General features: G+C 62.6%; 2 protein-coding genes across 4 annotated transcripts; one reads left to right on the top strand and one right to left on the bottom strand.

Annotated features, from left to right (window-relative positions):
• Positions 1 to 209: 209 nt before the first annotated feature.
• LSM14B (LSM family member 14B) lies at positions 210 to 7,861 on the top strand. Of its 3 annotated transcripts, XM_075528353.1 has the most exons (10): positions 212 to 534; positions 1,620 to 1,783; positions 2,868 to 3,003; positions 3,708 to 3,824; positions 5,060 to 5,224; positions 5,442 to 5,519; positions 5,683 to 5,844; positions 6,021 to 6,174; positions 6,589 to 6,772; positions 7,073 to 7,861. In XM_075528353.1, exons 1-9 carry the CDS (start codon positions 408 to 410, stop codon positions 6,758 to 6,760), a joined length of 1,275 nt encoding a protein of 424 aa, XP_075384468.1. In that variant the 5' UTR covers positions 212 to 407; the 3' UTR covers positions 6,761 to 6,772; positions 7,073 to 7,861. The 3 variants fall into 3 exon arrangements, with proteins under 3 accessions (XP_075384469.1, XP_075384468.1, XP_075384470.1); XM_075528354.1 differs by lacking the exon at positions 5,442 to 5,519 and having other exon boundaries at positions 210 to 534; XM_075528355.1 differs by lacking the exon at positions 3,708 to 3,824 and having other exon boundaries at positions 213 to 534.
• Positions 7,862 to 8,263: 402 nt separating this feature from the next.
• Positions 8,264 to 12,590, bottom strand: PSMA7 (proteasome 20S subunit alpha 7). Its single transcript, XM_075528356.1, has 7 exons — positions 12,273 to 12,590; positions 10,188 to 10,314; positions 9,529 to 9,653; positions 9,199 to 9,321; positions 8,811 to 8,930; positions 8,531 to 8,593; positions 8,264 to 8,402 (listed from the first exon to the last, which is right to left on the bottom strand). The coding sequence occupies exons 1-7, from the start codon at positions 12,366 to 12,368 to the stop codon at positions 8,310 to 8,312; spliced, it is 747 nt and encodes a 248-aa protein (XP_075384471.1). The 5' UTR covers positions 12,369 to 12,590; the 3' UTR covers positions 8,264 to 8,309.
• Positions 12,591 to 12,620: the final 30 nt, after the last annotated feature.

The following is a 12,620-nucleotide window of genomic DNA, read 5'->3' as shown; positions in this document are numbered from 1 at the left end:
CTCAGCCCTCCCCCCGCCCTCGGTCTCGTGCTCAACGCCGCGCGCGGGGCCCGCCGGGAGCCAGTGGGGGCGGGGAGCCCCAGTGCGCAGGCGAAAGCCTCGGCCCCGCCCCCAGGGCGGCGGCGCGGCCATCTTTAAAGGGAGGCTGGCGCGACGGGCCAATGGGAGGCGAGCGTGCGGGGGCGGAGCGCCGCTCGGGGCCCCGGATGTGGCTGCTGCGCCCCTTCTTCCCGCGCCCCTCGGAGCCCGGCGGCGCCCCTCTTCGCCCGCCCGGCCCCCGCGCAGGCCTCTCGGGCTGCGGCGAGCAGGCGGCGCGGCGGAGCGGGCGGCGCGGCGAGCTCGAGGCGGTGGCGGCGGCGGCGGAGCAGGCCCGGCGCCTCGCCTCAGCCCCCCGGCCGGCCGCCGCCATGAGCGGCTCCTCGGGCACCCCGTACCTGGGTAGCAAGATCAGCCTCATCTCCAAGGCGCAGATCCGCTACGAGGGCATCCTCTACACCATCGACACCGACAACTCCACCGTGGCGCTCGCCAAAGGTACGCCCGCGCCCCCGCCGGTCCCAACCGCCCGGCGCCCCCCCGCCCCGGGCCTCCCGCTCCCCCCTCACGCCGCTCGCCACCCCTCCCCCAGGGTGCCGGCTCCCGCCGCGGCCTCCCGTCCCCCACGCCCCCCGCTCCCGGTCCGGGCGGAGGCAGGAGTCCGCGGAGGGGTCCCCCGCGCTCCCGGGGGCCGCGCCCTCGCCCCCGCCCGGCGTCATTGTGTGCGGCCGCCCACCCGGGCCGGTGGTTTGGGGGCGGGGCGCGGACGCTGGGGGAGCCCCCCCTGGGTGGCGCGGGGGCTGCGCCCCAAGCCGCGGTCCTCCCCTCACCCGGCCGTGGGTGGAGGGCACAGCTGGACGGAGGACCCGGGCCCCTGCGGGAGGGGGTGGGGTGGGGTGGGGCGGGGCCGCCCTGAAAGGCTGCGCGGCCGGAAAGCCGATCCTCGGGGCCGCCTGGAACCTATTAGTCGCACGGGGCCGCCCCGGCGCGGCGCGAGAACCGCCCTCCGCGCCCGGCCAGCCGGGGCCGCCCGGCCACTGGCCGCCCGCTCGCGCCCCTTTGTGACCGGCTGGGCGTGCCGGGCCCCCGCGGGGCTCGGTGCTTGCCGAGCGTGCCCGCACCCCGGTGGCCCCGCTGCGCTCGTGCTCCCCCGAGTCCGGGACGCGTCCGCGTCTGCTGAGGGGCCCCCCCTTTGTGTGCGGAGGCGGTGCCCAGGCCGCGGCCCCGCCCCCACAGGCCGAGGCTGGGCTGCGGGGCCTGGAGCGCCTGCCGTCACCCCCGGGGCCGCCCAGCCCCTAACGGGCCCTGCCGAGAGCTTGTCCCGCTCGGGGTTGCCCCGCCCGGGGTTGCGGGCCCTCCCCACTCGAACGGCACTTGCAGGGCTGGGGGTGGGAGGGCAGCCCGCTGGGACAGGCTGGGCCAGCTGTGGGCTGTTTGGAGGGGGCGGTGCAGGTGCAGGAAGCGGCAAGGCCCCGGTGGAGGTCGCCGCAGAGACTAGGGGTGGGATCAGGTGCTGAGCCCCCATCGGGCGTGCACTCGGGCGAGGCGGACACGGGGTCACTCTTGTTCTTCTGCACCCCCAGTGAGGTCCTTCGGCACCGAAGACCGTCCCACAGAGCGGCCTGCGCCCCCTAGGGAGGAGGTCTATGAGTACATCATCTTTCGGGGCAGCGACATCAAGGACATCACCGTGTGTGAACCCCCAAAAGCACAGCACACTCTTCCTCAGGACCCTGCCATTGTCCAGGTAGGGGCATTTAGGGACCTGGCTCTATTTGTCAGCTGTTTGGCTGGCCAGTTTTCGACCGGGGGCCACAGCTTGTTCTCAGGGATGGGGTGGTCCAGGCTGGTTTTGTTCCTGTAGGCCAGCAGTTCTCAACCTGTGGGTCTTGACCCCTTTGGGGGTCAAACGCCCCTTTCACGGAGGTCTCCCTATTCATAACAGTGAAATTACAGTTACGAAGTAGCAATAAAAATAAAATGGTTGGGGGTGGGCACCACAACATGAGGGACTGCATTTAAAGGGGGGCGGCATGAAGAAGGTTGTAGAGGCTCGGGCTGGAGGCCTGGCTGTGGTCCCAGGTGCAGCTCTGGATGTCTGCTGTGCCTCTCCACCTCTCAGGCGGTACCCCTGTGTGTAGGGACCCTTGCTTGGTGGGGATCTAGCCTCTTCTAGCTCATACTGATGATTTGGGGGTTGGGGGACATGCCTAAAACTTAATCCTGAATTGGGTCTGAACCACCAGCCTGTGGTTAGTAGCCCAACACATTCTCCCTCGTATCCTCCCTGTTTGGGGTGGAGGAATGTGAACCCTGGTTGGATGGGGGTGATGTGGGGTAGGGGCAGCCAGACTTGTTGACTTTGTACTGGGTCTGGGACACCATGCCCACCTGCCACAGGAGGCAGGACTAGGTCCATACTGGCATCCCTTTACTGCTTGATTTGGACATTGGGTGGCTTCCCTCTGTTCATGAATACCACCTGGAAGGTGGGCAGTGAGCAGCAGCACCTGGGCCAGATTGTGGGAAGGTTGGAGGGAGGTGGGCTGATTGTAGGGGGACAGCGAAGTAGCAGGTGGAGGTGAGACAGTGAGTCCATCATGGGGGCCATCTGGGGATGGCAGACAGTTGACAGCCCTGCTCCATCGCTGTGAGACTGACTTCCTGGTGGTGGTGGTCTAGTTGAGGTGACCCTTTGGAGTGGCAGACAGTGGAGCTGGGGAGAGGCTGGGAGCACAGCTTTGGCCAGGCGTGGGCCCTCTGAAGAGGAGCCAGTGGGACACCCCTGTTTGGGGGACCCTGGGACACAGCTCACTATCTTCCTTGTCTAGTCCTCCCTAGGCTCGGCCTCCACCTCGTCCTTCCAGCCACACGTGCCTTACAGCCCCTTCCGAGGGATGCCGCCCTACAGCCAGCTGGCCGCCAGCTCCCTGCTCAGCCAGCAGTACGCAGCCTCCCTGGGTCTAGGTGAGTACCTACGTGCACAGGCAGTCTCAGCTGCTGAAGGCAGGGACACACACAGTCTTCCCATCACTTAATCCAACGAAGCGTCTACCAGATAGGTTTAGCCCCTGTTCGATTTAGGACCAAGACCGACATACATGGCCCGGCAGCCTGCTCTGGGCAATTACTGGTGAGCCCTGTAGCAGGATGCTAGCTAGCTTCAGGCAAGGGTGGGTCACCTACGAATCCCTTGACTGGACTCAGTTCTGCAGGTGACCAGCGCTATTGCAGGGCATCTCTGCCAGGCAGGGGTAGGCAGGCAGGGTGCCTGATGATTAAGCTCCAAACTTTGAGGGCTACTTGCTACCAGGTAACCAGTCTTAGTTGTAGACGTTAGTGTCACTGCTGGCATGGTGCCCAAAGAACACTGGGCGTTTGTCCTGTGGGCTCAGTGCTCGGCCACTGCAGTCAGCAAGTGTCACCATAAAGCGGTGAACCTCTGGGTTTTCTGGAGCGCGTGCAGTCTGTCGGCCTAGACCCTGGACTTGGACGGTCCTAGCACGGTGGACGAGTTAGAGCTGTTGTGACAGTGACCACTGCGGGAAGCAGTGCTGAGACTTGATGGATGCGAGGCAGCTGCAGGTCATGGGTTTGGAGTGGCAGGCGGGGAGGTGGGGGTCCCCGAGTCCTTGCTGAGGTGGGGCCCCTCTACTTGCTCTCCTCTTCAGAGAAGGTGGTCAGCCCTCCTGTCTCGGCCGCCGCCTCCAGCCCCAGCTCCTCTCCATCGCCTCAGCCCGTGTCAGAGCTCGACATGTCCTCAGAGCCGCACCAGCTGACTGCCAAGGGTAACTGCCCGGGCGGGGGTGGGGGTGGGGGATACTGTGATCACAGGAGCGGTGGCCCAGGTGGCTGTAGTGTATCCTGATTAACTGCTGCCCAGTCTCTGGAGGACTGCGGTCAGGGCCCAGGTTGGGCCCCACCTGCTCTCACCATAGGAAGGCAGCTTCCTTGGAGTGGGCCAGGAAGGGTAAGGGTGCTGCCCTACATCTGTGTGTTAGGCTGTACTGGGCCTTGGGAGGTGGGCCCTTGTAACACTGGGGACTCCTAGCTGCCTGACCAGGTGGGCGAGGACTGGCCTGCAGGGCCGCTGGCTAAGGTTGAAGAGTGCCCTCGTTTTGTCCGTTGAGGGACTGGAAGTTTTGCAGGTTGTATGACTAGCCCTCACACTCACCTGTTGTACACAGTCCGTGTTTTGCTTCAGGCTTTACCTGACCCATTACTTGAGTGTCCTCAGTTGTTTGACTCTTCTGGGTCCCTTGGTTGCCGTAGGCTTGTGCTCTCCCAGAGCCGTGGTCCCAGTCCTGTGGGGATTCTGGCAGTTTGTTTACAGCAGAATTGTGTTCCTCCCTCTCTGCTGCACCAGACAGGCTCACTGCTCTGAGTTGATCTGTTTCCAGAGTAGGTGGACCCACCCAGTGACAGCGCGTGAGGGCTGGCCGCCCCGCCCCGCGGCTCTTCACATGGTACCACTCAGGGTCCCAGCACATTGTCCTGTGAAAGACAAGCCTAGCTGGCCTTGGTTAAACCACCTTGCCGTTTGGGCCACCTCACTCCTTAAGCTCTCTTGATGGTTCCCGAATGGAGTTGGCTTGCCGAGGGGGCGGGCGCTGTTCGGAGGTGTGGCTCCCACATTTATCCTTTCCAAGTTCCTCTTTGGCTGTAAGTGGAACTGCAGTAATTCCTTAGTGTTTTCCAGGTGCTCACAGTCTGGTCTGGGCTTTCCCACCGTCCTCACATCCCGAGCTCGGCCAGGTCACGGAGCAAATCTGCTTTGGGAAAGCCTGTTTGAGGCAGGGCACGGCACCTGCCCCTCTTTGGGGCGCCGGACGGCCTGAAGGGCCTGGGTGGCTAGTGATGCCTTGGCTGGCCCACCTCAGCTTGCCTTGGAGAGGTGGCCTGTGGGAGGAGCCCACAAGGGCTTGTAGAACTCTCTAGGCTGTGTGTCTGACACACTAGGCTGGAGCAGGGTCATGGTGAGTGAGACCTCTTGTTCCTGAGCCTACCTCTTCCCTCCACTCAGCTGCTTTTCCATCCATCCCGGTCGGCAAGAGCCCCATGGTGGAGCAGGCTGTGCAGACAGGCTCTGTGGACAGCCTCAACAGCAAGAAGCTGCTGCCCAGCAAGGGCTCCGTGGGCGCACAGCTCCACAGTCGCCAGGCCCAGCCCAGCAGCAAGACGGCCAGCGGTAGGGATACCTCCCCACTCGTGCTTGCTCCCTCGCTGTGTGGTGATCCCTGTAGCCTGGGCGCCCGCTCCTGCCCTCTGCTATGCAGGCACAGTTGTGGGTGCCCCATGTGGCTGACCTTCTGCTTGGGGCTGCTTGCAGGCTTGGTGGTGGGGGGAATGTGTGCGTGTGTCCCCGAGGCTGGGCGGGCTTCACGGGATCTCCCTTTGCGCCGTAGATGTCACTCAGCCCGCTGCTGTGCAGAGTCAGGGGCAGGTGAACGACGAGAACAGGAGGCCTCAGAGGAGAAGATCAGGTACAGGTCTGGCACAGCCACTCCTGACAGTGTCTTGGGTGCTGGGCTGCTGCCTCGGGTGCCATGCCCCTGTCGTGTCTGATGGGCTTGGGCATGGCCCAAAGCCACCCTGGGAAGCTACTCTGTGGTCACAGACAGCTCATCTCTCTGGTCTTCTCCCCAGGGAACCGGCGGACGAGGAACCGCTCCCGAGGGCAGGCCCGCCCGGCTGGCACCAAGGAGCACACCATCAAGTTTGAAGGGGACTTTGACTTTGAGAGTGCAAACGCTCAGTTCAATCGGGAAGAGCTGGACAAAGAATTCAAGAAGAAACTGAATTTTAAAGGTCTGCTTGGTTTTACATATATAGACACTCCCTGTCCCTCCAAGAGTTGACACAAGCCAGTGGGGGGCAGGAGGAATGGAAGGTGGGAATGTGGGGACGCAAGGGCAGTGGAGGGTCATCTCAGTTGGCACAAGGCACCAATGTAGCCCAGCCCCTCCGTATGCTTGTCTGCCCAGACGACAAAGCCGAGAAGGGGGAAGAGAAGGACACGGCAGTGGTGACTCCGAACGACAACGAGGCCCCACCTGAGGAAGACCTCCTGGGGCCCAACTGCTACTACGACAAGTCCAAGTCCTTCTTTGACAACATCTCCTCTGAGCTCAAGACCAGGTGCGCCGACGAGTCGGTCGTCCTGCAAGGTCACCAGGCATCTTGTGTTTATAATGGCTTGTGTGTCTGTCCCAATGGGACCTGCAAGCACTGGCAAGGCTGTGGGCATTCAGCCCATCCCGACATACTCCATCTGCTGGGGCTCAGCTTTGTCTGATGTCTCAGCGGGCAGTGGCTTTTGGAAGAGGGCAGAGAGGGTCTGCTGTGGGGGTGGGTGGGCACTCTGGGCCCCTGTGGGGCAGCCATGCTTCTGGTGGAGGTGTGCACGCTGATGAGTGGGGGACAGTGTCAGGGTGAGGGGTCCCATCTCCTTGACATCCGGAAAGCTCCTGCTTCGCCCAGCTGCCCTCCTGGGACGAGAACCACATGCTCTCCTGGATCTCTGGCTCAGGGCGGGTTTCTTGCCACCTTCAGTTCCAGGCGGACCACGTGGGCCGAGGAGAGGAAACTCAACACGGAGACTTTCGGTGTGTCTGGCCGGTTTCTCCGAGGACGCAGCTTCCGGGGTGGCTTTCGAGGGGGCCGAGGGGCTGGAACTGCCCGCCGCAACCCGACCACCCACAGAGCCGGGACTGGCCGCGTGTGAGGCTACAGCAGGGTGAGCAGCAAGGACTTTGTGGGGTGGGACCCCCTGGGTGGGAAGTCTCATTGGGAAGAGAGCCGAGTTAGGCCAAGTGAGCTGCTGCCCTGACACTTGAAACCCAAGCTGGCCCTCCGACTGCCCCAGGCCCTGCTGGTGCTGTGGGCGGCACTCCCAGCCCCACTCAAGTGAACAAGCTCAGGGTCTGGGGAGAGGTTCCCCAGGGGAGAACATGAGTCAGCTCGCTAGAGGACCTAGAGGGCTGTGCAGCAAGCCTGCGAGAGTTGAAGCCAGCTCCGCCTCGTGTTGTCCCCACAGGCTCCTGCAGAGGGGGCTCAGCAGACACGCAGAGGACACACTTGCTGAGGGAGAAGTGGCCACATCGACTGGTCATCTTCCCCACTCCTTGGACTGGACTCGGCGTGTCTGGGGCCCTCCGGTGGACTAGTTCTAGCCCCAGCCCTTACAGCCCACCCTTCTCTGGAGCACAGCCAGCCCCAGGGCTCCATAGTGAGTGTCTTCCAGCTGGCAGCTTTATGGCAGCTTTGACTTTAAAAAGTGCAAATGACACTGGCAGAGGTGGCCACCCCACTACCCAGGGCCAGCCCAGGGGATCGTGTCATAAAGCAATCTGGCCACCTTGCCATCTGCAGCAAGGAGGACTGGGAGGGCCCCTCTGGTTAAGATGGGCCTAAACTTTGCTCTGAGCCAGCAGCACCAGCCTCCACAGGGGTGGGATCGAAGCCCATCCAGGTGGGGTCCTCCCTCATCCACTTAGGAAGCGAGCCTGCCCCCTCTCAATGTACATAGTTCATGTTCCTGCCCAGGGCAGGCAGGCGGGCATATAAACTGGTTGCATGAGCAGGTCAGACTTTAGTGTAGCATGCAGCCCGATGACGGGCATTTTGTTGAAAACAAGGACCTTGGTTACGGAACCCCTTCAGTAGCTGTCAAGGTTTACTTGTATCTTCTCGACTCCGACTCAGTTGCTGTTAAGCCGGGGTTTATTTTTGTAGGCCGTCATACCCAAGGATTAGAGAACCTAGTGGTGGGATTGCTGTTGGTAGTCATGTAAATTGTAATTATAAATAAACATGCAAATGTTTACAGTTTCTTCTCATCCCACACCTGTCTTTGCTGCCTCGCTGCCGCGGGTACACATCAGGTCCACTGAGCAGAAACTCAGGTCTGTTGGCAGGAGACTGGTCATGGAAGTGCAGGGGGGGGGGGAGGTCCTGAGTGTGGTGTCACTCAGGAGTCTGAACCTTAAGTAAAAGCAGCACCCAATCCGTGGAAGTGGCTGTCATGGTTGGGAAAACCCTGGGGCACTGGGTAGTATGTGACGCACAGCCTGTCAGCCTACCCTTGGGTGCTCACAGCAGGTGAAGGTGGATTGGGGTGCTGCCCTGCACTGAGGGTGCTCTTTGTGCTGTTGGGGCTTAGATACAGGTCACCACACAGACCACCTGGAGCTGCTGTCCAGGGACTGAACTAAGACACTGCACCCCCTTTAAAAAGGTTACAAAGCTTTATTGCTGCGTTGCCCGCAGGGCCGTCATGAGGCCTTCTTCTGCTTCTTCTTCTCGCTCTCCTCTTTCTCCTTCTCAATTTCAGCAACGTACTTCTCAATTTCTTCAGGACTTAAAATCTACACAAAGAAACATTGTGTGTAACTAGCAATATACCCACTCCTTCCAGTTCTCAGGAAAGCAGGGACAGACCCTAGACACAGGATGGGGAGGAGCAAGGGCAAGGTGGGCCCGCCCTGGCCTTTACCTTGAGAGGCTGGTCCCGCCGCATGACTGCAAGCTCAATGTTTTTGCCACCTGACTGGACCACCTGGAGGGAAAAGACTCAAAGGTTCAGTCCCTGGGTCATGAGGGGACAAATGTGCAGGTAACTAATACACCCACAAGATGACTCCCACCCCCACCCATCCACAGCAGTGCCAGCTCCCTACTCGTTAAAACCAAACACTCTGGGACAGGCCTGGTGCACCTGCCACCACCTCCACATCGAGCCCATCCACTGAGGACCACTGTAGCCCCATGCCTACCTCCAGCAGGGCCTTGATGACCAGCTTAATGGCCAGGTCGTCCGTCTCAATGGCCTCGTCAGTGTAGTTCTTCTCCAGGAACTCCCGCACGGACTTGGCCCCACGGCCTATGGCATTGGCCTACAACACCCCCCAAGACAAGTCAGCACTACATAGCCATCAGCAGCTGCCCTGGTAACCCTATTTGTGTCCCCAGACCTGACCTATGGCCCCTTGTACTGACCCTGACCAAGGTGGGCCCCAGGGAAGAAGTACCTGAAAGCTCAGTGCAGAGGCTGTACACATCTTGCTTCCAGTGTACAAGTTCACACACAGGCAAGACCCAGGTCGATCTGAACTGCTGCCTGGGTCCCACTCCTTTCGGGGGGGGGGGGGGGCTGCCACTCACCTTCCAGGCATGGTAGGTGCCCGAGGGGTCAGTCTGGTATAGCCTGGGTGTGCCGTCAAAGTCGAAACCCACGATGAGAGCAGAGATGCCGAAGGGCCTGCGCCCGTTGCTCTGCGTGTAGCGCTGTGTAGGAGACAGGACGTTGTCAGTGCCACACCCCAGTGATGTCCACCTCTACCTCCCAGTAAGGAAACCGATCGGTTGGTCCCTTTCAGGTCACTTGCAATTCAAGGGACACTCAAGACAGCACAGATGTCACCGTGCCCTGCACAAGCCCAGCAGCTCTGGTTACTGAGGGGGTAGACACCAGAGGGGCAGGTTGGCGCCCACCTGCTTCAGGCTGGCGATGTAGCGGGTGATGTACTCCACAGTGACTGGGTCCTCCACGGTCAGCCGGTGGCTCTGGCACTCTACCCGGGCTCTGTTGATGACGATCCTCGCGTCGGCAGTGAGGCCTGTGAGCACAGTGAGGCAGACTGAGCCACTCAGGCCAGACATTACCCCCACACTGAGCCATGCCCAGTCAGCTTCCAGGGGGTCCTGGATTCAGGCTATGAGGGCTGGGATGAACTAACCCGTCCCCCAGGTCCTGTAGCCCTGCCCCCCACTGCCTGCTCTCCCCACCAGGCACAAGTGACCTGCCCCTGAGCCCACAGATCTTCCAAGACCTGGGCCAGCCCTTTACAGCCCACACAAACTTCTGGTCCTTATGGATGACCACCCCCCCCATTTGATGTTGGCCTAGTCCTAGGGCACGACCCCAAGCCTGCTTGCCCCACAATGAGGCCCGGCAGGGCAGTGGGCGGAGGAGCAGGCTCGGCACTGGGAACATGATGGGAAGAGTCAGGGAATGCCACAAGGGCTTTCCTGAGCCCGGACTCCTGGGCTCGAGCTTTGAGGAGGCAAAACTTCCTCGAAGCCAGCTGCTTCTCGCTGGCCAGCTGCTCGGCCCCCCTGCCCAGCGCCCCACTTCTTACACAGATGCGTACCTGCAAAGGCCATGCAGACATTGTCATCCAGAGCACATATCTTCCGCACGGTCCTCTCATCCTGCAGCTTGGCCACGGATTTCTTCTCCACCCCAAGAACAACAATGTCCCGTCCGCGAACGCCAACCTGCACCAAAAATGAATGACCTGGCATGAACTCCGCCCCTAGGCCCTACCAACCCCGAGTGTCAATCCTGGGACCCGCCCTCAAAGTACCCAGCACACCGAAGTAGCCATGCCACAGAACCCAAGTATCATTTCAACCTCCTGCCTCGGCTGTCCCCAGACACTGCTGTGGGTGCTTCAAGTCAGTTCTGAAACACCGTGCCCTATGTCACAGCAGAGCAGAACTGGCTGTGTTAGGCCACGACCTTCATGGGGTGCTGGCCAGGTCTTCTATGAAGCTGCTGTTGGGATCCAACTACCAAGTGGGCAGTGATGTCAACAGATGGGTAACAACCGTACTGCCAGTCCTTTCCGACTCCACCTTAGAGAGAGGCTAGCACGGCTCCACAGCGTTTCCACGGGAGCAAATCGCAGAGACCTTCCCAGGGGTTAGGGCTGCAGCCAAAGCCTCACTGCGACGCCAGGGCTCCAGCACCCGGCGTGCTGAACACAGATCTCCGACCCTGTGAGACCATGGAACATGCGGCCTGCCGGCCAGTCCCTGCCACCCGCTGACTAGTGTGGCTATGTGAGGGCTCAGCATGGGGACAATGTCCCCACTGTCACCAAGAGGCTGACCATGCAGATTCCAGAGCAAGTGGTGTGACCACTGTTCCAGACGCGATGATCCTCCAGACCAGTGCCCCCCTGCCCCCCTCTAACCTCACAGGGTTGGCGAGCAGTTTCGCCCTTGGTGGCACAGGGACACCCTGGTTCTTGGTGGTGGGGCTGTGCTGGGGACTGTAGGGTGCTTAGCAATCTCACTGTGTCTACCAAAAGGCCCCGATATTCCCAATTACCCACGGCCACTTCCTGTTCAGAAACCACCTAACCAGGCCCAGGGCAGCGAGCTGGGGGCTACAGGGTCTGCAGGTAGGGACAGGGGCTCCCAGAGGAGCAACCACGTCCACCCCCACCCCATTCAGGGACCACCTAACTAGGCCCAGGGCTGGGGGCCCCTCCAGAGCTGAGGCAGCAGGTAGACTGACATCTTCACTCTGCACTGGGCCCCAGTGAGGCCAGGGAGCCCGAGTTGGAGCACATCTGGGGAGCGGCTGGGCTGAAGCGGGAGGGCTTCCCAGGGCCCAGTGATCAGATCCAGGGCCACCCTGGGTACTAGGAGCCCACCAACACCTTGACCGACCACCCCTACCCTGGAGGCTGCGGAAGCCCAGCTGTCCGCCCAGCCATCTCTCGGAAAGGAGGGCCACCTGAGCTCTGCCCCCGCCACCTCCGCCCCCCTCCGGTGCAAAGGTCACCGCGCCAAGATGGCCGTCCCCCTGCCAGCCGGGGCAGGGCTCAGGAGCACCTCTGCACAATCGAAGACGCTAAATAGGACCAGCGAGGTTCCCAACCCTGCCACCGTTTCGTTAAGCGCCTCTCCCCCACCGCCTCGAACATCTCCCCCAAACGGCCCTCGGTTAACGTCTCCCACTCTGGCCCCCGCCTGCTTAGGCCGCCGCCGCCACTGCCACTGTCGCGGCCGTCCTCGCGCACAGCCCGCCGGCGCGGGCCACAAAAGCGGCTCCCCTTCCGCTTTCCTCCAGGGCACCAGCGCCCACGCTCCCAGGCGCGCGACTCCCGCCGCCCGGCGCTCGCCGCAAAAGGCGAGCCCATCAAACCCACCGCGACCCCACGGCGGCCAACGAGGGGGCAAGGGACGCCCCGCCGCCCCGAGAGGCGACCCGCGGGGACGCACGCGGCGGCACCAGCCAGGAGACCCCAGCCACAGCCCCCCGCGGACGCGCTCCCGGCCCAATCCCGGGGGGTCGGCTGCACGCCCAGCGGAGGCCCCGGCCCTCGGCGCCCCCGCCGGCGAGCTGGGCCCAGATCGCAGGACCCCGGGAGCGCAGGCCCCGCGCGCGGCCCACTTCCGCCCGGATCCCCGGGCTCGCGCCGGCCTCGGCCCCGCCGCCTCACCGCGGTGGAGCCCTTCTTCACGGCCTCCTGCGCGTACTCCACTTGGAAGAGATGGCCGTCGGGCGAGAAGACGGTGATGGCGCGGTCGTAGCTCATGGCCGGGCGTTTCGCGGCTGCCCTGGAGACTGCCCGGTGCGCTCGGCCCGCTGCACAGACCCGACCTCGGACGAGCGCGCTCCTCCGCGAAAGCGCACACTCATGCGCCGCCGCGGCCGATTCACCACGCCGGCCTACGGCTTACGCTGCCGACGCACGGCTACGCCGCCCAGGAGGCCTGCACTGCGGGAGGCCTACGCTGTGCCCGCGGCCCGGCGCTGCAAACGGAGCCCTCCGCCGCCGACGTAAGAC

The sequence above is a fragment of the Tenrec ecaudatus genome, chromosome 12, assembly GCF_050624435.1.
Source record: "Tenrec ecaudatus isolate mTenEca1 chromosome 12, mTenEca1.hap1, whole genome shotgun sequence".
NCBI lineage: Eukaryota > Metazoa > Chordata > Mammalia > Afrosoricida > Tenrecidae > Tenrec > Tenrec ecaudatus.
The sequence above is the reverse complement of the archived record's forward strand: the minus strand, read 5'-3'. Positions and strand labels throughout refer to the sequence as shown.